The sequence below is a fragment of the Eurypyga helias genome, unplaced genomic scaffold, assembly GCF_000690775.1.
Source record: "Eurypyga helias isolate BGI_N326 unplaced genomic scaffold, ASM69077v1 scaffold37868, whole genome shotgun sequence".
NCBI classification, from domain to species: domain Eukaryota; kingdom Metazoa; phylum Chordata; class Aves; order Eurypygiformes; family Eurypygidae; genus Eurypyga; species Eurypyga helias.
This window is the reverse complement of record NW_010268252.1, coordinates 16,145-38,240: the sequence shown is the minus strand read 5'-3', so window position 1 is coordinate 38,240 and position 22,096 is coordinate 16,145. Positions and strand designations below refer to the sequence as shown.

The 22,096-nt window shown below is 36.2% G+C and overlaps 1 protein-coding gene across 1 annotated transcript in view; it reads left to right on the top strand.

The window, feature by feature from the left end:
• Nucleotides 1-327: 327 nt before the first annotated feature.
• Nucleotides 328-22,096, top strand: part of PDS5A (PDS5, regulator of cohesion maintenance, homolog A (S. cerevisiae)) — a gene marked incomplete at its 3' end in the record, with an annotated part of 37,403 nt that continues 15,634 nt past the window's right edge. The window contains exons 1-14 of the mRNA XM_010157704.1: nucleotides 328-531; nucleotides 910-996; nucleotides 1,780-1,877; nucleotides 2,378-2,504; nucleotides 6,447-6,527; nucleotides 7,921-8,061; nucleotides 9,124-9,239; nucleotides 10,228-10,322; nucleotides 11,199-11,344; nucleotides 17,378-17,529; nucleotides 19,580-19,693; nucleotides 20,299-20,380; nucleotides 21,149-21,197; nucleotides 21,316-21,455. Coding sequence (XP_010156006.1) covers nucleotides 328-531; nucleotides 910-996; nucleotides 1,780-1,877; nucleotides 2,378-2,504; nucleotides 6,447-6,527; nucleotides 7,921-8,061; nucleotides 9,124-9,239; nucleotides 10,228-10,322; nucleotides 11,199-11,344; nucleotides 17,378-17,529; nucleotides 19,580-19,693; nucleotides 20,299-20,380; nucleotides 21,149-21,197; nucleotides 21,316-21,455 — 1,632 coding nt within the window. The remainder of the gene's footprint in view (nucleotides 532-909; nucleotides 997-1,779; nucleotides 1,878-2,377; nucleotides 2,505-6,446; nucleotides 6,528-7,920; nucleotides 8,062-9,123; nucleotides 9,240-10,227; nucleotides 10,323-11,198; nucleotides 11,345-17,377; nucleotides 17,530-19,579; nucleotides 19,694-20,298; nucleotides 20,381-21,148; nucleotides 21,198-21,315; nucleotides 21,456-22,096) is intronic.

Sequence of the window (22,096 nt, the reverse complement as noted above, 5' to 3'; positions counted from 1 at the left end):
CCACTAGACCAGGTTGCTCAAAGCCTCCTCCAGCCTGGCCTTGAAGATGGCCAAAATAAAATGTCAGCATCTCAAGGCTGACAAAATAAGCAGAGCTGCAAAACATTTTTCGGTGTCTTCTTTTAAAATACCAAGTTCAATAAGCCTTGAAGTATTAGATTAATGCTTCTCTCTTTCTGATGTTTGTTCTAACAAAAAAATGTGTAGTACTTTGATTATGCAGTAGAACACATATTAATAGCATTGCATCTTTTTATAAAGTATTGTTTAATATTTAGGAATAAAAGCAGAAAGCACTCAAATGAGGCTTTTTTCTGTGTTTTTCAGATGGTGGTAAAAACCTTCATGGATATGGACCAGGACTCGGAGGATGAGAAGCAGCAGTATCTCCCATTAGCCTTGCACCTTGCATCTGAATTCTTCCTCAGGAATCCCAATAAAGATGTGCGCCTCCTCGTAGCATGTTGCTTGGCTGATATCTTTCGTATCTATGCTCCTGAAGCTCCATATACTTCCCATGACAAACTTAAGGTAAAAATCCTCCACAAAATAAAGGCTTTCTTCCTACCTCTTTCTCTTACAGAGTGGACACCACACACACGCATACACACCCCACCAAAAAAAACCAAAACAAAGCAAAAACTTCCTTGCATTTATGCTGATGTTAAATTAATTAAAGAGATGTTGCTTTAGTCCTTTGAGACAGTGTAGTACTTCAGAGGCCAGTGATGTGTAAAGGAACACTGGGTAACCAGTATCTGTGCTTGTAATAGCTTTCAGTGCCTAAATAAGACAGTTCAGTGTTCTCATATAATGAGTTTGTAAATGTGGGTAGATGTCACTATTAGAGGGTTGTATTTGTACTGTCTGCTGAATAAAACTTGTCAACACTTTCTTGTTTTTTGACAGGACATATTCTTGTTTATTACAAGACAATTAAAAGGCTTGGAGGACACGAAGAGCCCTCAATTTAACAGATACTTTTACTTGTTAGAGGTAATACAATAATTGTGACTTTCAGTAGATGGTATTTGCTCTGTAAGCCTAAGAAATGTAATGTCTTTCTCCAGATGTGCCAGTATGCCTGGGAAATTTCTTTTATTCTCTTTTATTATGCCAGACTCATTAAAGTTTAATGAATTGCTTCTGTTAGCAGTTATAATTCTGTTTGCATTTAATAAATTCATGCAGTTCAGGACATGTTAAAATGATTGGTATTTATTAACATTTAGCCTTTGTCTTACAATTGTGTACATTGTTTTCTGTATCATGTACCCATAAGGTTATATTACGTCATCAAGAGAATTTCAAATGCTGATTAAAATGCAGGTCTGCTTAGATTGATGATGGGAGAAGGAATACAAGACTTTGGTTTAAAAACATTAGAATAACCTACTCTTGAGAAGAAGTGTGGGGTCTTTATCAGTATGCATCTAGAAACAGTGTCTTGTTTGTAAATCTTTAATTGAGGTTTGAAATTGTATTGTTTCATTGCATGAGGAAAAAGTCTAGAAACAGACTTATATTATTTCTGTCAATATAAAATTATTAATAAGAAACCAGATTATTCCAGATTTCATTTATTCCTGGATATATATTGTAAAGCCCCTTTGTGTTAAGAACTTTTTATATGCAACCCAAACATCCAGTCTCTTTCCCCAAAGGGTTTACAATCTATTATATAATACTTTTCCTTTAATAGAAAAGAATTAACATGATTATATTTATGTGACTTAATGTGAAGTTGTAGTATCTTGAATATACTGTTTTTGTTTTTAGAATTTAGCTTGGGTTAAATCTTACAACATCTGCTTTGAGTTGGAAGATTGCAATGAAATTTTTATTCAGCTTTTTAGGACGCTTTTTTCAGTTATCAAGTAAGTTGAATTGCTTCAATTAAATTATCAATATATCATCAGTTTTGGGGTAGACTGAGTCCTTGCACAGTCTACAAATAAGTGTGTGTGAATAGAATAAGTCTTTATTCTTCTAAATGAGGCGATGTGGGGAAAGCAAATGAGTACGAATTACTGACAATATGGAGGGGTGTGTGTCTAAAAGTAGATGTTTTAAAATTTCTTGTCCATGGCAAAACAGTATACTTCATTCTGACTCATTTACCTACATTTGTATTTCCATGGTTGTTATTTTCTTCATTGTAGTTTTCTTTCACTTCCCATAGCAAAGTTAGGATGTTCTAGGTTTTTGAAGCTTTCCTGTAAGACAGGAAAGGCACATAAAATCGTTCTGAGTTTTGAGATGTGGGGAGTCTAAGGGAGGGCAGGCTGGGCAGAGTTAGACATTGTTTCTTAACAGTACTATTAATATTTGTCAGGGTCCGAAAATTTAGTATTAATAATATTCTTTGTCGTCTTAGTAATAGCCACAACCAGAAGGTACAAATGCATATGCTGGATTTGATGAGTTCTATCATCATGGAAGGCGATGGAGTAACTCAGGAGCTGCTGGACTCCATTTTGATTAACCTCATTCCTGCACACAAGGTCTGCTAAGTAAAATATTACAGTACTATACCATTATAATAATAATTTTTATTGCCTTTTGATTGGTTTTTATCTCCCCACACACTTCAGCCATCATGAATGCCTCCCCCCCCACAGCCTTGATAACACTGGACTGAAAATTTCCTTTGGGAATAATTTGGTGCTGCTCGTTAGCTGTGTCTAGATTATTTAGTATCAAGAGATTCTGCCTACTCGCCCCCTAAGGAACTCTGTACTGAAGCAGAAATAAAGTATTTTTATACTTTAGCAAATGTAATATGTAATAGGATAATATTATCTCTTAAGGGTTTTGGGTTGTTGGTGGTTTTGGGTTTGCTGGAAGTTTTTTAATTGAGAAGATGTGGGTTGGTTGGTTGGTGTTTGCTCTTAATGAGGAAAAAAAAAGGAAAGGGGAGGGGAAAAAAAAGACTTCCCCAAGACTTCTGTGGTGACTTGCTGCTTGCCTCAGCTTGCCAGTCAGACTCCATAGCTGGTTTGGGTTTTTCCCCCCCAGTGTCTTTCCCCCTTACACTTTTTGTTTAATAAAACCTAATTACTGCCTGAGGGGTAATACTGTCACTGATGCTGTCCTGGTTTCACTCTGCGACTTCTTGTCTGGTCACTGGGTCTGCAGGTGAGCTTTGGAAGTACCTTTGCCATAATGGCTCAGCGAAGTTGAAAGGAAAATAAACACAACTCCCTTAGCTGTGAAATCAGGGGAAGTGAGATACAGGCTGGTGTTGCCTTGCATTGACCAAGAACATTCCCTTTCCAAAACACTTGTGCTTCTTCCTGAAGATTGTATGGAGAACAGTAAGCTTTGGTTACGAGCTACAGTAAATGATCTGTACTCTGATTACCAAATATGTATTTCTGATTGTTCATGTATTAATTTAAAATAATGACAGCATTAAGGCAGCTCTGACCATGACTACATAATTAAAATTAAATGAGCACTTAACCAAGGGAACAATGCCTGCTTACCTAAAGCGGGAGAATCCATGTAACTGCAAAGCACAGGAATGACTAGGCCGTGGCTGTTGTCATTTACCTGTCAAGTCTCAGCAACGGGTGCATGAAAGTATCTGTCGTCTGAGAGGTCAGTCTGCATTCCTTCTGTCGTGACCATGAGATGGGAATATCATTCCATCAACTCTATTTCATTGACAGCAATGAGATATTTTAGTTTATTAAAACAACTAACAAGAAGGGAGGCCTGTTATTCCTAACAATAGAAAGAGAGTCCTTTTGAAAACATGCCTAAACAGTCCTAAAATATTCCGAAGTTGTTTCTAATCAGTTAGAAATAGCTGGGTGATGTCATTAACAGTTGTGGGAATTGCTCTGAGGGTGCGATGACCTGGTAAACCTCGTACAACTGAACATGGTGTTTACTTGGTGTAGGTGGAGAAGGGAATATGATCCTTTAGCATTAACGTTGTTAGCTTAATCATGTAATTTTGCCTAATGAAAGAAATTTTCAAGCAAGACTCTGATCAAGGGGGAGGTATATGTGGTTGTGTTGCATATTTAGTATCTCTTAGAGGACAGGTGGAGAGCTCTTAACTGGCTCTTGGCCACAACTGAGCAAATAATATGCTGTAGTCACTGTTCCGTGTCATACTTCGGTCAGTGCTTTGGTCTGTTTTAACTTGTTTGTCTCCTGTAACAACAACACTTAAACTACTGGTTTACCATGGTAGTTTAAAAAAAACCCCAAAACCAGAGTTTTCTGTCTGCTCTGCCTAGCAGAGTTTGACTGCAGTAGTTATGTTCTCCTTTCATGAACAGATCTCCTAGGAAGTTCTGTGATTATATTAAATGTTTTTCCTTGGGTATGTAAATCAGAAGCACCATAGCTTGAAAAGCACAGGTTTTTTTCTTGTAGAGAACATATAATAGTACTTTTATGTCTGTGCAAAGTAATTGAATACTAGTCATTCTCTGCTATGACATAATAAAAGTATCAGTGTGGCTAGACTGTTACACTGAATGGAAGTTCATCTTTGTAAAGGAGCTGAAATATATGTTTTGGATAATGTATTCCATTTGTTTTTGGTATTTCCCCCTGACCCGTCCCCCCCAGTTTTGTTGTGGTGTTTGTTTTGTTTTTTTTTTTTAAGCTCGCTTACATTGTCTAAGACAATACTGCAGTAAAAGTAGTGGCGTATATCAGTACCTAGACATGAAGTAGAACCTGCCTCAGCATCTAAATTATATTAATTTATACCTCCATTACCACTGTACGTTCTTCTCTCTGTGCGCTAATGTGGCTCTCTTCTAGTAAATGCAGGTTTTCAGTAGCCATATGATACGTCACATTTTTCTCAGACCACCTGTGGCATCGAACTGTAGTTGTTTATATTAATTTTAAAACTAGTGCTATGGAGTGAATATTTTACTTCACACTTACTAGCAAGGTTATTCCTTAAAAACATTTATTTCATGGGTTTAAAATCATTATTTTCTTCTGCATCCTCTACAGCATGGCCAATCCAGACCTTTGAGGGTTTCTTTCTCCTAACAGATCGGTTATTTGCTTGTTTATTATTTATTAGTATTTCTTTATCAATATGTATTTCTTTTCTAGGCTGTTTTGGTGTTTGGTTTCTTGGGGGGGTTGTTTGGGTGGTTGCAGGTTTAATTTTTGTTTGTTTTGTGGTTTGTGGGTTTTGTTTTTTAGCTCTGGTGAGCCTGTCTATTCAGGAAAAAAATCCCAACACAGCTTCATTGCAAGAAGTCTTTGAAGCGGTATTGAAGATCCAAATAAAATACATTTTCTGTATGAGGTTGGCAGCCCTTTAGTTTAATACAGACATACCTGCCAACTAGATTTTAATCATGATTTGCTTTGGAGAGAATCTGTTTTGTTTTGAATTTGAGAAGAGTTTATACATACCTGTCTGTCTTCTATAATGAGACATCAGTTTAGTGCTGAGGAGATATTTGTCTGAGCCTTTGGCCATTTGTTTCCCGTTACTATCAGTTGATGAAATGTCTTTTGGTTTGTCATCTCATCAGCTAAAAGAACACGAGGGAGTCATTCTAACGTAGACTTGCCAAATACTGTCTTTCCAAGAATCAGTCATCCTTGGGCTTTACCTGTATTCTGTCTGCAGTCATTTGTAATTTTCTGGGAAATCAACTAATCCAATATTTTTTTACTCTCCACTTCTAAATTTTTTTTCCTCCAAGATGCATTAATCCCTAGATGAGTTGAGTTACTGCATATTGGATTTTCTGCAGATTTGGACAGTCACATTTTTCAGATGTGCAGTTACATTCCGTATCTTGCTCAAGAGTAATAAGAACAATGTTCAGATTTGTTATGTTGCAGTCAAACGTTTACTTGGAAAGTTTGCAGCTAACTGCCCAAGCGTAGGTGCTTTCTGTGGTCTATCTTGGAGCGCATGGTACAGTCCACAGAGAAGTCAGTGCACAGTTTTACCCTCGAGACAGGGCTGAACTTTGCTACAGAGCGTACCTTTAATGAGAATGTGAGGGGGAAACAAAAACATTGAAATTGTAAGTTAGACTAGTTAATTTTTCAGTGGCAAAATTTTGGTGCATGTTAGTCACCAGTATGGAGGTGCGGTAGTGTTTCTTCAAAAATTTTAATGGGATCATGTGAAAACCCTTTAGCAGATACGAATACTACTTTTAGGAGATACGAATGCTAAAGGTAGCAACTGGAGTGCTAAAATCTTTGAATAATGTGAAGGATGTGATGGTCACGGGTTAGATTTAAGTGTGTGAGAAACTAGTTTTCAGATTTTTCTAAATCTGTAGTTGTGGAATTAACATAACATTAACAAAACAAATAGATTGGTGGTAAAACATACCTTTCTAAAGTCATGGGTTTTTAGGGGTGGGGGAGAGAAGTGAAGACATCTGAAACAGTTTGTCTCTTAAAAATTTATTATTATTTTTTCTGTATTTCAGAACCTTAATAAACAAGCATTTGATCTTGCAAAAGTCCTGTTGAAAAGGACCGTCCAGACCATTGAACCGTGTATTGCCAACGTATGTAAATTTAATCCATGTTACCTATAAGTAACAAGTGTTTCCATTACTGTCTTGGCTTATTGGAGATTTGTTTGTTGGTTTAAAAGTCTTTTTAAAAAAGACTTTTAAAAAAGACTTTTAAACATTTTGCTACAAGAATATCACTTTACAAATAGATATTGTTAACTTGCTTGTTAAAGAAGTATGGGAGGTGTTTGAAATAAGTGAAGAGGAAACTAATTCTTGTCCATCTCAGTCTGTAGGTAAACCTGAATCTAGGCTGTGAAAATAGGTGACCGCCAAAAATCCTGTTGCAACAAAAGAAATTGTTAGTACTTCATACGTCCAGCAACCAGACAGCCTCATTTCATACTGAGCTTTAGGATGAAGCATTTCAAACTACCAGCTCTTTACTAGATTCTTTTTTCCCTTCCTAAACTTATTTCAGTCGTAAAGGCTAAAAGAATCGAGTTTTGTTACAAGGCTTGCTTCTCCTATAATTCCTTTTGTTGAATGTCAGTGTTGTATGTTTTACCTATTAAAGTAGCTACTGCAGTCTTGTGTAGCTAGTCTGGTCCACTCTGTTGCCTTTCCTTTGTGCTGAAGCCAATAGAAATTCTTAAAAATCAGAGTAGTTTAAAAAGGGAATTAGGAAAATTCCTAAAAGGTTAATCACTAAGTATTTAAAAGCTCAAGGAGTCTCACCAACAAGTGCCACTTCCCAATTCCCCTGTTTCTTTAAGCTTTTGTAATTACTCATAGCTGGAAATGGGATAGTGCATAGTGACCTTTGAGTTGGTTTGATACTATTCTCCTTACTTTCTTATTCAAGTGTGTAATAGCTTTGTAGCATTTGCACTGAAATCTAACAAATCCAAAAGAAATCATTCATAATTTAGACTACTTCGGGGTTTTTTTGTTAGATCACCAACAACCTTGATACATTACCTTCAAATAACACAAGACACAAAGTCACCTGACATTCTTTAAAATGGATTAAAAGTAGAGAAGCTTATTTTTCAACATTTGGTAATCTTCAATTTGGATTGGGTTTAAATGATAAGAAATTTAAAATTAAGATTATTTTTTCCCTTAACTTGTACTGGATGAATATGCATCTTAAATTAACAATTCTTTTATTAGCTGTTAATTTTGCTGGGAGGATGGTTATTTATATTTTAAATTAGCAAATTACCACAAATTAATCGATTCTCATGGAATCTATTTTCATTTTGTTTGTAATTTCCTTGAGCCAAAACTGTAAGGGTGAAAAACTTTGATGTAATGAAAAAATATGTATCGCGTGCCTTCCAAGAGAATTGAAGTATTAATGATATTTTAAAGAACTCTTTTAACGTAGTGTTTGCATTAATTAAGGAAAACCTGCTAAATAGTATTGTTTGCATTCCAGTTTTTTAACCAGGTTCTGGTACTGGGCAAGTCTTCAGTAAGTGACTTATCAGAACATGTGTTTGACTTGATACAAGAGCTTTTTGCCATAGATCCTCACTTACTGCTGTCTGTCATGCCACAGCTTGAGTTCAAGCTGAAGGTAGGTTACAACGTGGCTTTGGATGAGTAATAAAATTTACGTGGATATTAAGAGTGCAGAGCTGAAGATTTAATAAATGTTCCACTGAAGGGATAAAAATTTTATACTTATCACTTTAAAGTAAAGATAAATGTAATAGTAAAGGAAGGACACTGGAAAGTTACGTGCAATTGTATGCTTCCTGTGCTTGCAGATGTGTATTATGCACAAAAAATATACAATAACTTTAATGATAAATTCATATGATCTAATGCAAAAGTTATATGTACTTAATTTTGGGATTTCACCTGAAGCTTATGAAGTAATTAGGTTGTTGTTGGCTTATCTCATGAAATGCACGTGTGTCAGCTTCAGTACTGATTTGCTGAATTTTATTTTCTAAAATAGTATTTTAATAATAGACAAAGTATTTCCAAATATTTTCTCAGATTTGTCATAGTCGACTAATAAGTCAGCTGACTTCTTTTGAATCCTTGGAAGTAGTTAATTTATCCTGATTTGGGGGTTGGATTTTTCAGTTAAAAAGTTACTTGTCTTTAAGATTGTAAGTGGACAAGAGAAATAATTTTATCTGTGTGCAAGTACACAGAGGGCATGGTGGCAACAAACAAATATAAACAAGAAATAGGTATTTGGTGAAATTACAGCTATCTTTTGTTAGTGGACATCTATCTATAATATCCTAATGGGTGTATTTTCCACACACATAAAATAGTTTCTAAGTATGTTTTAAAATACAAGATCATTAATTGTTGAAATTGTTAGGGATATGTGTTATTCAAACCACCGTGTGTGGGTTTTTACTTCTGAAGGAGAAGGAATTTTCAAGACACAGCCATATATTCAGTAGCTGTATTATGTTAACATACTAGGTATTTGTATATTTTTACTCATATTCATCTAATAATCTAATTAGGGAGACTGAGGATTGTCAGATACTATTTCAAACGCACTTTCTTCTCACTAACTTAACAAAAGCAGAAGGAAAAGGAAGCCAGAAATTATTGTTAAGATATTAGACATAATGATGAACAGTTCCTTTTTCATGTTTTGAATTTTCAGAGCAATGATGGAGAAGAACGTTTGGCTGTTGTTCGACTTCTGGCTAAACTCTTTGGTTCCAAAGATTCTGATCTGGCCACACAAAATCGCCCTCTTTGGCAGTGCTTTCTGGGGCGGTAAGATAAACAGGGATAGAATTCTGATTTTTCGCTTCTTTTTGTTCTGAATTTTCTGATATTATTGCATTTTTCATTGGGTTTTTAGAGGGATGTAGCTGCTTGTTTGCATTTAAACATTCTTTTGTTAAATCTTCGAAGCAGAGAATTACATGCAGTTATATTTTAGAGTGAAGCAGCCTGTAGGACTGCTGCTACATTGCTGTGTAGCTATGGCAGTATAGGTTAGATAGACAGCACATTAGAAATTACACAGTAGATGTGCCAGCATTGTCTGGAATTTCATGCTGTTCAGCTGTATCTACAACTACATCTGTTTTATTTGTCATTTACTTTTTTGAGTGAAGAGGTACTTCCTTTGAAGTAAATAAAGAAATTACAATTTTTTAAAAGGTGAATATTTTCAAATGGTATGTGTTATATGATGATTTGGGTTTTTATCATTTCAGATATATATATATACATATATATATATACACACACACATGCATATGATTGGTGAAGCACTGGAACAGGTTGCCCAGAGAAGCTGTGGATGCCTCATCCCTGGAAGTGTTCAAGGCCAGGCTGGATGAGGCTTTGAGCAACCTGGTCTAGTGGAAGGTGTCCCTGCCCATGGCAGGGGGGTTGGAACTAGATGGTCTTTAAGGTCCCTTCCAACCCAAACGATTCTATGATTCTGTGATTGACAGTGTATGGAGAATTATGTTCAAAGTCAGTGCACAAAATCTCCTGGGTCAACCTTTCATCTGCATATAACGCATTCATCCTTTTATTTTACTCTTGACTTAATTTCACAAGAAATAACATAAAAATTCTGTGTTTTGAATTTCTCTCCATAATGTACCTCACTTCTGTTGTATTATTTTGCCGTACAAGAGTATTCTAATAGTTAATGGAACACAGTATCAACACATGTTACTACATAGAGAATAATCTTGATTTGCAAGGCTAATTAAAAATTAACATTCATCTTCTATCCCTCTAGGTTCAATGATATCCATGTCCCTGTGAGATTAGAGAGTGTGAAATTCGCCAGTCATTGTTTAATGAACCATCCAGACTTAGCAAAAGACCTCACTGGTGAGATGCTCATACAGGGGTTTAGAATAATTTAAGAAATGAGCAAGGAAGGAATGTAATTATTTCTGTACATAGCAGTATAGTTCTAAAATGCACCAAGTGCAATGTGTGATGCTGGATGGAAGAGCTAACTACTGAGTAATTGCTCTCCGCTGAAGACGAGCGCTAGCTGTTACAGAGGAGCGTGTGACATTGTGTGGGCTTGGTCAGGGGGAGACTTTAAGAAGCTACCCGTTGCAGAATGAGATTTAAAGTAATTTCAGATTCTCATGAAACTTTTGGCAAGTCAGAGCAAATATTGGTGCAACATCTTGATGAATTTTCAGAAGCAGTGTGTTCCTCATTACTCTGCCACTGAGTTCAGAAAATGCTGTTGTGCTGTTCTAAACTGTGAAGTTTCTTCCTTCACTTCAGCATCATTTCAGCGATGAGCAGAATTTCAGACTTAACTGAAAATACTGTTCTTTTTTGATGCAAGCTAACCTACAGCAATTTTCAGTATTTGTCATTTATTCTTTACCTTCTTAGCTCTTTGGGAATGAGAATATCTGCTCTTTTTAGTTCTTCTCACTCCCCCACCTCCCTTTATTTTCAGTATATTCTAATCAGCTTTATTTCACTTCATTGCGTGTTGTAAATGAGGTTATCGTAAAACCTATTCACTTTCATATTCTGATATTTACAGTTATATAATTGGCTTATATTTAACATAGAAAACGCTGGAACAGATCTTTCCTGTAGGCAGTTATATGTTTAATAGATTATATGGTTGTGATATGTGACTGACTATTAATTCTTTTAACCTTTATTCATAAATCTGAATACGTCATATCTACATAAAAAAGCCAAGGTTTTAATTGTTTCTGATCGTAACAGAATATTTGAAGGTTAGATCACATGACCCAGAAGAAGCCATTCGACATGATGTTATTGTTACAATTATTACTGCGGGCAAGAGAGATCTTTCTTTAGTCAATGACCAGCTGCTTGGCTTTGTAAGGGAAAGAACGCTAGACAAACGGGTAAGTGTTAATATTTTGTTTTCAGGAATATCTGCTTCTAATATACTTTTGTAAAAAAAAAAGCCAAAAAAAACAAAGCCAGAGAAACAGAAGCTGAGAGTTCACTATTAACTAGAATGCTGCCGGGGGGGTGGGATGTGTCTTGCCAGAATATCTTCATATGGATTCTGTATTACGGAGGCACCAATCAAGTGTTGTCGAGCAAATAGATCATTGACTTGTGAGGAACACAAGCATGCTGTAAGGACCTAAGAATTGCCAAGAGTGTTTAGGCCACGGGTCCCTATAGCCCACTATACTACTTAGAGTGTTCAGTTTTGGCTTCCAGCAATTTATGATTTAAGGACTTCTTAAATCTGCTTGATAATGATGTTCATCGCTTTGAATTTATCAAGTTCTTTCTTAAACTTATTTGTATCTTTAAGCATCTGTGGCAACAGCATCAGTCAATTCAAATTTAATGCATGTGTGGAAAAAAGAAACTTCACTTGTTTGTTTTAAACTTCATCTCGTAGTTCTTGCGTTATGTAAAATAATAAATGGTTGTTGACACATGTATTATTTATTAATAAGTATATCACATCTTCTCCACTTATTTGCTTTCTAAGCTAGAGTCACCTGATTAACTTCTGCACAAATTGATTCTTGCATACTTGTGATCATTCTGGTCTGATTGTTCTGTCACCTGCTGGAACCAAGGTGACAGGTCTTGGCGATGGCCTTCAAGGTGCACCGTGTTGTGTACATACCTTATGATGATTTTTTTAATTATTATTCGTAAACATTCTGTGTGTCTCTTACACTTTTCATTGAACGCTGAGCTGACAATTTTGGAAAATATCTATGTTATCAGTATCTTTCCTGAACATTTTCAGATGATACACTGCCTAAAACTGTACATGCAGAGTTAATACAGGAGGCCAAACCTGGCCTTACTCTGAATTTTTTTTAATTTCAAAGTGTAATGATTCAGTAGAGTGACATTTTCCTGCAGTTCTTCATTATAATGTTGGACCTCACTACCTCAGTAAATTTTATACACACTGTTCACTTAATTTCCTAGTAATTCTTCATATGTTAAGTGTCACAGATTCCCTTCTAACTCCATCAGAAGGTTTCCTTTGTTCCCTTCATTGTGAAGACCCGTCATTTACTGCCACCCATTGTCTTCTAGGTTTTAATCAATTCACAACGGGGTTTTTATTTTAAGATCCTCTGGTGTGAGACTTTGTTGGACACTTTTTGGGTTCCTAATGCATTTTACTGATACACTTGCGGGTCTGCTAGAATTTATTTTTTCTTAGACAAAACTTCCCATTATGCAAAGAGTAATGATTCATTCCCTTAAGTTCATTTTTCAGCAGTGTCTTCTCTTTGCTGTTGCTACTGGTTTTGTTTCAACCTGTTTGCCTTATTCAAAATCTGTGTTCCTCTTGGGACCCTTTGGTTTCTTTCACATTTGCTCTCTTCAGTCTGTTCATTGACAGATTGCAGTAACAGATTAGTTAGTATTTGGTGTATCACTTTTAAATTCCTGTAGAAGTAAGGGATGGTATACCACCTGGTCTTAATGATTTTGTTACTGTTCGGTAATTTGTCTTAAAATGTCTTCAAATGAGAAGCCTTAAGATACCTCTTCAGGCCTCTTCTGGAAGAAATCTTGTTTGTTTTTCAGCCCTAGAAAAGAGTCTGGAAGGCTTCTTGCTTCTGGAGGCTTCGGTGAAGATATTTAATGAATATGCTTTTAATAATTTGTGTCTGAAACTTTTGCTGTGCTTCATCAAGGATTTACCTTCCACTTGCCAGAGCTTGTACTTTTTCCACTTTGGAATGTGGCTCCATGCTCGTGGGAGGATGATGTTCTAATAGCAGACTTCACTGTGCCGTGTAGCCTTGTTGATTTGTTGTTGTTGTTGTTGTTACCTTTTTGATAGGGGCATCCACTCTATAAATTATTTCATTCTAGCTAGTTTATCTTTTTTTAAATGGTTTTCTCTTTTTATGTTGCCCTTTTTAAATGTTACTGTAATGGATTTTGAGAAAAGGATGTCGTCTTTGCACAGAGAAATACCAATTTTGAGTTATTTACTATTATAAAGCATCTCCTCAGTTAGTTGTCCCTGCAGCTCGACCTTGCATGTTTCTCAGGTGTGATGAAGACCACCCTTCCTTCCTCTTCAGCCATTAAACAAACATGTCCAGAAAGTCATTTATGAGACCTAAAAACTTCTAGTGTAATCACCACTTTCCACTCGGACTTCAGCCTGGTCTGAATGGGATGATTGTTATTGTCGTGTTCATAGTGTGTCTGTTCTCCTTCGCATGTTGCCGTCAGTAAGAGGCAGCCAGGTGTCCAGCTGTAAAGCTCATCTCTACAGAGCTGAAGATTTTCAGTTCGTACCGCCTTAAACCTGGTGTGCTACCTCTTAATGTTCCTGATACATTTGACTCTGTGATTTCACATCAGTCACAGGGTTGATATACATCACGTTTCAAGGTTATGTGCCTTTCAGGCACTCAGCAGTGAAGACTAACTTCACCTCTACACGATGTTTCTCTTCTAAAGATCTCCTGAGAGCGCTTTAATGAAAATACATCCTGAGGAGAAATGAAAATTGAGGATTGACTGGAAATGACTACAACAGATACTTAGCATTTGAAGTAGACATTAACAATATAGCATGTCTTTGTAAATATAATTAGTGTTATAAAGGGAATATCAAGGCCTTGTAAAGTTTAAGCATTTTTTTTAAAGGGTATTTCTCCAGTTTGGGAGAGGGGCATTCATATGTCCATGTAACTGTCTTTTTTTCTGTGTGGGATTTTTTCCATTTCACACATAGTGCATTGTACCTATTTTAATTATTCTTTGGCTTTAAAGAACTTTATTATCTTCTGCTGGCTGCATTTACTCCTTTGTAGACAGGTTTCTGTGGGACAAATCTACTGCAAATCCTGTCTGATCATTCATCAGTTTGACTTGATTTAATTCTTTCTGGGCCTGTAATCATCTATCAAATGAATGTAGATATTACAAGAGAAAGAACACTTGCCCAGCAGGCTGATGTAAAATGCTGATGGTTTAAACACACTAATCTGTCACTTCAGTTCTGCTTTTTTTCTTTCTAAAACAACGTGGGAGCTAGAAAACTGGAAATTTAAAGCATGATAACTGTTATGCCATTTATGTGGTCTGGTTTTTCTCCTGGACATATTCTAATTGGCACAGTATTAGTAAAGATAGTCTAATGACTTTTTTTTTAGGGTAGAAGGTGTTGGCTAAAAGACGGTACTTCATTGTTTAAAAAAAATGTCCTTGGCTAACTTGGTCTGTGTGCGCATTTACACAATGATTACAGCTATTAAAAAATGACAAAAACACCTCCCAAACAATCTCTGCCCACTCCTATAGCTTTTAAATCAATTTTTATTGGTCCAGTTGGAAAAGTAACTCTGGAAACAGATGCTTCCCAAAAACTGGAATCTAGTCTTTGGTAAGAATTGTTCTGAGGAATTTTCCGTTGGACCACTGTCTCTAGGCTCTTTCCACTGTCTTCACTTTTCAGAATAATTAGTTTCAGGAGACATTAAAAAAATTTTTTTTTTTTTTTTAAAGCTTCTAAAAATGGTTCACGTACTCTTCCTTTATAATGGAGTAACCTTAAGAACCTGAAGAGGACTGAGTTTTCACAGCTGACTTCCGTTCCCATTTCTCTCAACAGCCTTTGCTTAGTCCCTTTGTGGGAACAAACTTTCACATCATCAACTTGAAGTCAGAAGCTGTAGAATAAGGAGCTGTATGAACAGACTCCCATTTTCTTTCTCTTTATGCATCTTTCTGCATGTGTTAGTTTTAACTCCTCCTTCGCTCTGTGTACTAAAAAATATTGTGGCTTTTTCTAGATGAAGGAGAAAGTTTAAGATTTTAATATTATTAGCTCTGTGGAAGGGAATAGGTTAGCTATCCCAAAAGGTACGGGATTGTGTGGACCTTTCAATAACAGGGTGTTTTAACTCAGCCCAGCAGTCTTCAGTGGAGTTTAATTATGCTGGTTAACCACAGAAGCTAAGACTGTCAAAATTCTTTTGTTAATTAAATCAGAGTAATACTTCCTTTAGCTGTGTTTATTGATCTGCTCCCTTTGAAATTGATTATTATGTTCCCTTTTGTTTTCATTTGCCTTCATCTTTTACCCCACTTTGTATCTTGTTTCAGCTTGAAGTCTCAGTACGACCTTACTCTGTTTTTTATACCTGTGTCATCTCCTGTTCAGTGACTTGCGTCCAGAGTGTCTCAAAGCATTCTCTGAGGGATTCTGTCCAGTGCCTCCCAAATTCTGCCTGAAACTGCCGTTCTGTATGCTCTGACTTCTACTGTCTGCAGCAATTTTGGAAATCCAGTGACAATCCAATTTTCCTTTCCTTATAACCTCTTGTTAAGTACTCTGCTGTTGTTGTAGGCTTCAATTTTCTAGAAAAATTTCTTGCAATCCTTGTCTGTTACCTTCTGACAATAGTTTTGCTGTCCGTCCTGTCTCATGTGGGAGAACTGGCAAAGTTGTCGCTTGCTTTGAAAGGGTATATCTGAATGCAGAAAAATATTCATACTCTTCTGAAAATGCTTCTCTTTCAGATCTTTATTTTCTTTAAAATATGCCTTAATCACAAAGGGTGTGAATGAATTCCTGCAGAGAAGTTAAACAATAACATCTATTTATATCTAAAATTTTTCTCTTTTGTGAAAACAAAGTATTGCACTACATGCTGTCAAAGTCATTACTGTCTTGACCTCTTACTTGTGGTTTTATTAGTTAAGAAATATGTAACAAAATACAATTTTATTTTTTCCATCATGTTCTTGCTGTAATCTACTCCAGCAGCTAGTGATGCCAAAGGCTGTTGTGCTGGCACAAGCCATATCATCTTCAACATTTTTCTTTTATTTGCCCTTCAAGAAAAGGAAGTCACACAATAAAACTACTAAGAAATTAAATGTGTAATATCTCACTTGGTGTTATTAAAACAAGCCCTGAGTTTAACGACATAAAAGTTATGCACAGGGTGAATAATAGTTTCTACATTTATATTTGATAGGGTAAAATTTTTTGAGCGTTGTTAGTCCTTGGAGTTCAAGGCCAAAATTGATATCTAGTGTGTTCTGGAAGAAATTCTCTCTTGCAGTCTGAATTTCATGCATTTCTTTAAAATGGTGAGCGAAAAACAAGTTTTTTCTGAGGCTTTCTGTGTAAAACCATTTAGTGGGAGACAGTGTTCTCTCCACATTAATCCTCACTCTGTTCTGAGGTGATTCTTTCCACAAGTCACTGTAGGAGAGCTTATGGATCTTGCCTGTTAAAGTGCTTAATAATGGGACACTTCCTGTTTACAAGAGGGGATAAAGTAGTGACCATGAAAAGCAAGGATGTGAACCCATGTTGCAGTCTGGCTTTTTCCTGGATACCTGGAGTCTTACAGGGATTATTTCAAGGCTTCATCAAAAAGGGCTTCTCCCACTGTCTTGGAAAGTGGCCTAAGAGTTCAAACCTTAGCAAGTGTAACTAGGCCTGAGCTCTGGATCTCCCATTTCTAGACAAGTGTGCTGTAAGACAATGTAAGGCTGTGGAGCAAAGAATGCTGACACCTCTGATTCGTGCCTATCTCTAAATAGATAAGTCTTCCAAATCCTGGCTCAAGAAGGCACTTATTCGGGCATACATATTAAGCTGTACCTAACATTTATATACTGACTAGCTCCTAGGCTTTCGTTGCCTAGCACAGAGGAGTACTGGGTTCCTCTGTACAGATAATATTTAATCTGCATAGTATAGGGAAGAAACCCCTTATATAGGCTTTACAAATTCTCATTTAGAGGCTCTAAACAGCATTTTTAAGCTTTTGAAGTGTCTAAATGTAGGAGGGTAGAATGTGGCCGTTTTGTCTTTCACACTTCTACCTCTTTACTGTATTTTTATGTGTTTGATCTTTATTTACCAAAACCACTTCCCCATCTCCTTTTCATTTCTTCCCTTCAAGTGGCGAGTAAGAAAAGAAGCTATGATGGGTCTTGCCCAGCTATACAAGAAGTATTGTCTTCATGCCGAGGCTGGAAAAGATGCTGCAGAGAAAGTGAGCTGGATAAAGGATAAACTTTTGCACATATATTATCAAAATAGCATTGATGACAAGTGAGTCAACCTAAGCCTTTCTAACTTTAATTGTATAGTGATAAGAGATACTCTGAAAATAAGTGCTTATTCTGAGAAAGCTGTTATTTCCCATTCGGTATTTATGGCTTTAAGTATGATAAATGTAATAAATAACCATTAAGACATGTACTGAGATATTCAGGATGGTTGCATTATCTGCTCATGTATTTACTGAGGGAACTAGATGTGTGATGATTCTAGATTGTCATTAACTAACTACTGTGTAGGAAAGAATTTGCATTTACTATAGCCAGTTCTTCTTTGAGTTACTACATGCCAGGGCCTAGCATATTGAAATCCCTGATCTGCCAGCATCGTGCATGTACACACCACAGTACATACACAGACAACTCCTTTTGTTATGCCACGTAGAAAAGGATCTTCTTGGTAGAACAAAATCTGAAGGAATACCAGGGGTGCTTCTACTATTGTCTAGTCTTCCCTGTTTTGTCACTCCGTCGCTTTTGGTTTTTTTGAAATACCATTTTGGCTTAGAGAAAAGTATTTTGGCCAGTGTTTTGGAAGATAGTTTTCAACTCTCACCATTAATTTTCTGTCTTTCATGAGGATAGCCAAACTATGAGATCACACAAAGATAGAATTTCAGCCTACATTTTTAATACAGCAGACTTGGAAATCAGCCATTCCATTATAGTGTTTCTGAGCATCTCGCTTATACAGTCTGCTACCTCAGTATATATTTCATGATCTTCGTGATTAGACTGAATGGGCTAATAGCCTCCTTCAGTTGCCAGTTATGACAGTGAGTTCTTAACGCTGCATTGGTGAAGGCTCTTTATTTGTTCATCTGGCTGGCCGTAAGTGGGCCAGAGTTAACATATTTGATTAGTTGCCTTTTTTTCTTTTTTCTTTTTTTTTTTCCTTTTTTTTCCTCTTTTTTTTAATAAAAGATAGGTCATGAGACTGAATACACCAAAATTACACTGAAAGTCTGCCGAGGTAGAAGTTTCAAATTGTGAAAAGTTAGGAAATCTCCACATAGTTTATACAAAGCCAATTCTGCGTATGTATGTACATCAAATACACTTTAATTTGCATATTTGATTCGTTCATGGGGTTTTTTTCCTAGCGTGTTCATGTCTCACTGTCAGTACACGGGTTTGATAGGGAGCAGGGAATGAATCAAAGTTCCATGGTGAACAGGGCAGATGTTTTCAATATTCCGGCTCACAGGAAATGCAGAGCACCGTCAAGGAAACAAGGCAAGGAGTTTTAAGAGAAGACTGTGTCATCAAAGCCGAGTTTTTCTCTGACATGATCTCTTCTGAAAGTCTGGTTAAGCCACTGAAACTGGTCTTTGCATGAATGGGCATGGCTTGTATGCTGTTTGCTTTCTGGGTATCCACACAGAAAGATTGGTGGCTTGATTTTCAGTGTTGCTCTAGTTCAGTTTGGTACCCTGAATTTTAATTCAAATTCTACTGTTTTTTAAGGCTGATAACGAAGTTCTTGCTCAGTTCACACCTTTAGGTTGTTTTCCTCATCTTGAGTGGAGGAATAAATGGTTTTCAGTATTATCATTGTTAGAATTAGAAAGTTAGTGCTTTTAGCACTTGAAGAGCTGTAGGAATGCTGTGATCTTTAAGACACAGTCCATCCAATTTTCTAAACACACGGGCAATATAACTCGTGAGTTATAATCTCGTATTCTTTATCCTTCATTTGGGCTTTTTCTTGTCTTTATCCCTTTCTCTTATGTATGAGACTGGACAAAGGGAGATTCTCAGAGCCTAAAGAAAAAGAGAATTTATATGGTGACAAATAAAGCAAATACTCCCTCTAGGAGGTGAAAATGAAAGAACATGGAAAAACTCTCAAGAAGCAGTTCTTGCTAATCTTTGTGTCAGCAGTGGAAGGGGTCTTTACAGATGAGAAAGACCAGTATTTTTCTTTTTTCTGTTGAAAAGTCTAGTTTCAGTGACTTCCGATATTTCTTGTTCTTTCAGCTTGTCTGAAAGATACCACCACTTTTGGAAATGTACAGTTTTTATCTCTTCTTTTCCTGCAGATTACTGGTCGAGAAAATCTTTGCTCAATATCTCGTTCCACACAATTTGGAAACAGAAGAGCGAATGAAGTGCTTGTACTATTTGTATGCTAGCTTGGATCCAAATGCTGTCAAGTGAGTATAGTTTGTGTTCAGCAAATACTTGCTTTCACAGGCTTTTCCAACACCTGTATAGTCTTACTTGTATTACCAGGATTTAAATAAAATTGTGAAGTAATTGATGCTTAGCGTTATTTGCAGGTAGTATTTAGAAACATTTCACTTTTATATACAAACTCTACATGTCCCCGAGACAAAAAGATACCTTGATAATTGAGGAGTGGTGTTATCCATTCGTATTCATGAAATGAAAACAGTGCAGAGGATTTGCTCTGTATTAGGGTCCACGATGAAGATATCTAGAAGATATCTGGCCTGTTTTTTATGTTGAAAATACTATTTTCAAGATAATCTGGGCAGTTGTAAGACATACTGTGGCTGTCTTGCATATGTGAAATGGTTCTAAGTAGAATAGTAAGATGATGTTTTGTAAAAAGAGAAAATCAGTTCCACCTTGTTTGAAACGGTTATTTTTAATACTTGGTATGTTGTGATTGCACCTAGCAGATGTTGCACTTGTAAGATAAGTAAATAATCAATCTTGACTGCTAATACTTCCAGCATGTTCTTGTCATGAGCAAATGGCTGAGCTTTTCTTTTCTGGTTTTGCGCTTTTGCAGAGCACTGAATGAGATGTGGAAGTGCCAGAACATGCTGAGGAGTCACGTACGAGAATTACTAGACTTGCATAAGCAGCCCACTGTACGGTTTTGCAAATACTCACACCTTATCCAATGGACACGTTAGACTGATTTACTGGGGTTTTGTAATGCTGTATCATTTGTTCAGTGTGACTTTATTGTTCTTTTGATTCCCATATATAGACAACATTCCATTCTCGTTAAGTAAAGTTACTTTCAGTGATGCTTAAAGGTATACAGCCTCCTTATGTTTACTGTTATTTTATATTGCTGGCCAATAACGTTGGAAAAAGTTAAAAAATTTCCATGGTTTTTGTTTGCCTTTGATATACTTTTGTTTCTCATTTTATAACCTATTTTGAGAGTGGAATATGTTGTAGCATAAAGCAGTGTTTTGTTTGTTTGAGAACAAAAGTGTTTGAGTATTTATACTAGAGTTTTACTAATAAGCATGTCTTCAAACTAGCAGAAACGTTAAACAGAAGGGGTTTGCTATGGTGTTTTGATGTGAGGGTGGGCTTTGTGGAGTTGTTTATTTGGAGGGATTTTTGAGGTTTTTTCCCAACATTTGATTTTAATCTATTATATGAATTAGTAAATTTTTGCAGTTCTTTGATATTGCATGATTTTTTCCCCCCTTTTTCTGTGTGTAGTCGCTGTTAATGATACTGTTACACTATTCTGATGTTTACTCTTAAACCAAAGACATAAACCATAAGATTCCAGATTAGAATGAAGTGCTGCAGAAGAACTAACAGATCAGCTTAAAGGTATATTTTATAAAGGAGATAGCACTGATTTGTTCGTTTGTTTTTGCTGTTGTCCTCAGTCAGAAGCAAACAGTGCTGCCATGTTTGGAAAGCTGATGACCATAGCAAGTAAGTGTCATTATGTTCTATAGCTGTTATTACAGCATTCCTGGAAATTGTGTTTCTGTGAATCTTGGCATACTGAAAGGCAGATTTATCTTATGTGAAATTGTGTTTAATCATACAGAAAACCTTCCAGATCCTGGAAAAGCACAAGATTTTGTGAAGAAATTTAATCAGGTTCTGGGTGATGATGAGAAACTTCGGTCCCAGCTTGAACTGTTAATTAGTCCTACATGTTCTTGTAAACAGGCAGATGTCTGTGTGGTAAGGAAATGGAAAAGCAAATTTCTATGCCTTAAGTATTTGTGCTTAAAACAGTTATTCAGAGTTAATGGTCTCTTTTGGTACCTTACATGTATTTCTTATTGTCATAAAATACCTTCTTGGTTAACCTGTAGAAATTACAGAAAATATAATTTATGATCATCTTGCTTTCTAAGAAAACATTAGCTTTATTCCTTCCTGGGATTATGAGTATCAAACGCAAAGACTAAAACACTAGTTTAATTCTGTAAAATATTTTTTAATTTCAATTATCTCTTTTTATGGTAAGGTTCCTAAACTTTCTTCTGACACTGATGAAACATGTTCTGAGTACCGGCAAGCCAAATAACATACCATCTGTGTTATTATTCATTTATTTTTAGATCAGTTTTTATCTGTCTCTTATCTATTTCACCTCTTTGATGAAAATTACATACCTTAACAGTAAATTGGACTTTTCCAGAGATTTACAGATTGTGTCAACAATTACAGATTTTTTTTTTTTTTAATGCTAATAAAGTAAGCAGTTTTGTTGCCAGAAATCACAATAGGGAGCATCAGTGGACAGTGTAGACTTTGTGCGTTTTGTCTGATGGCTCTTAAATTGTCGAGGGAAGGGAACAGGGTATGTCTCTTTCTGA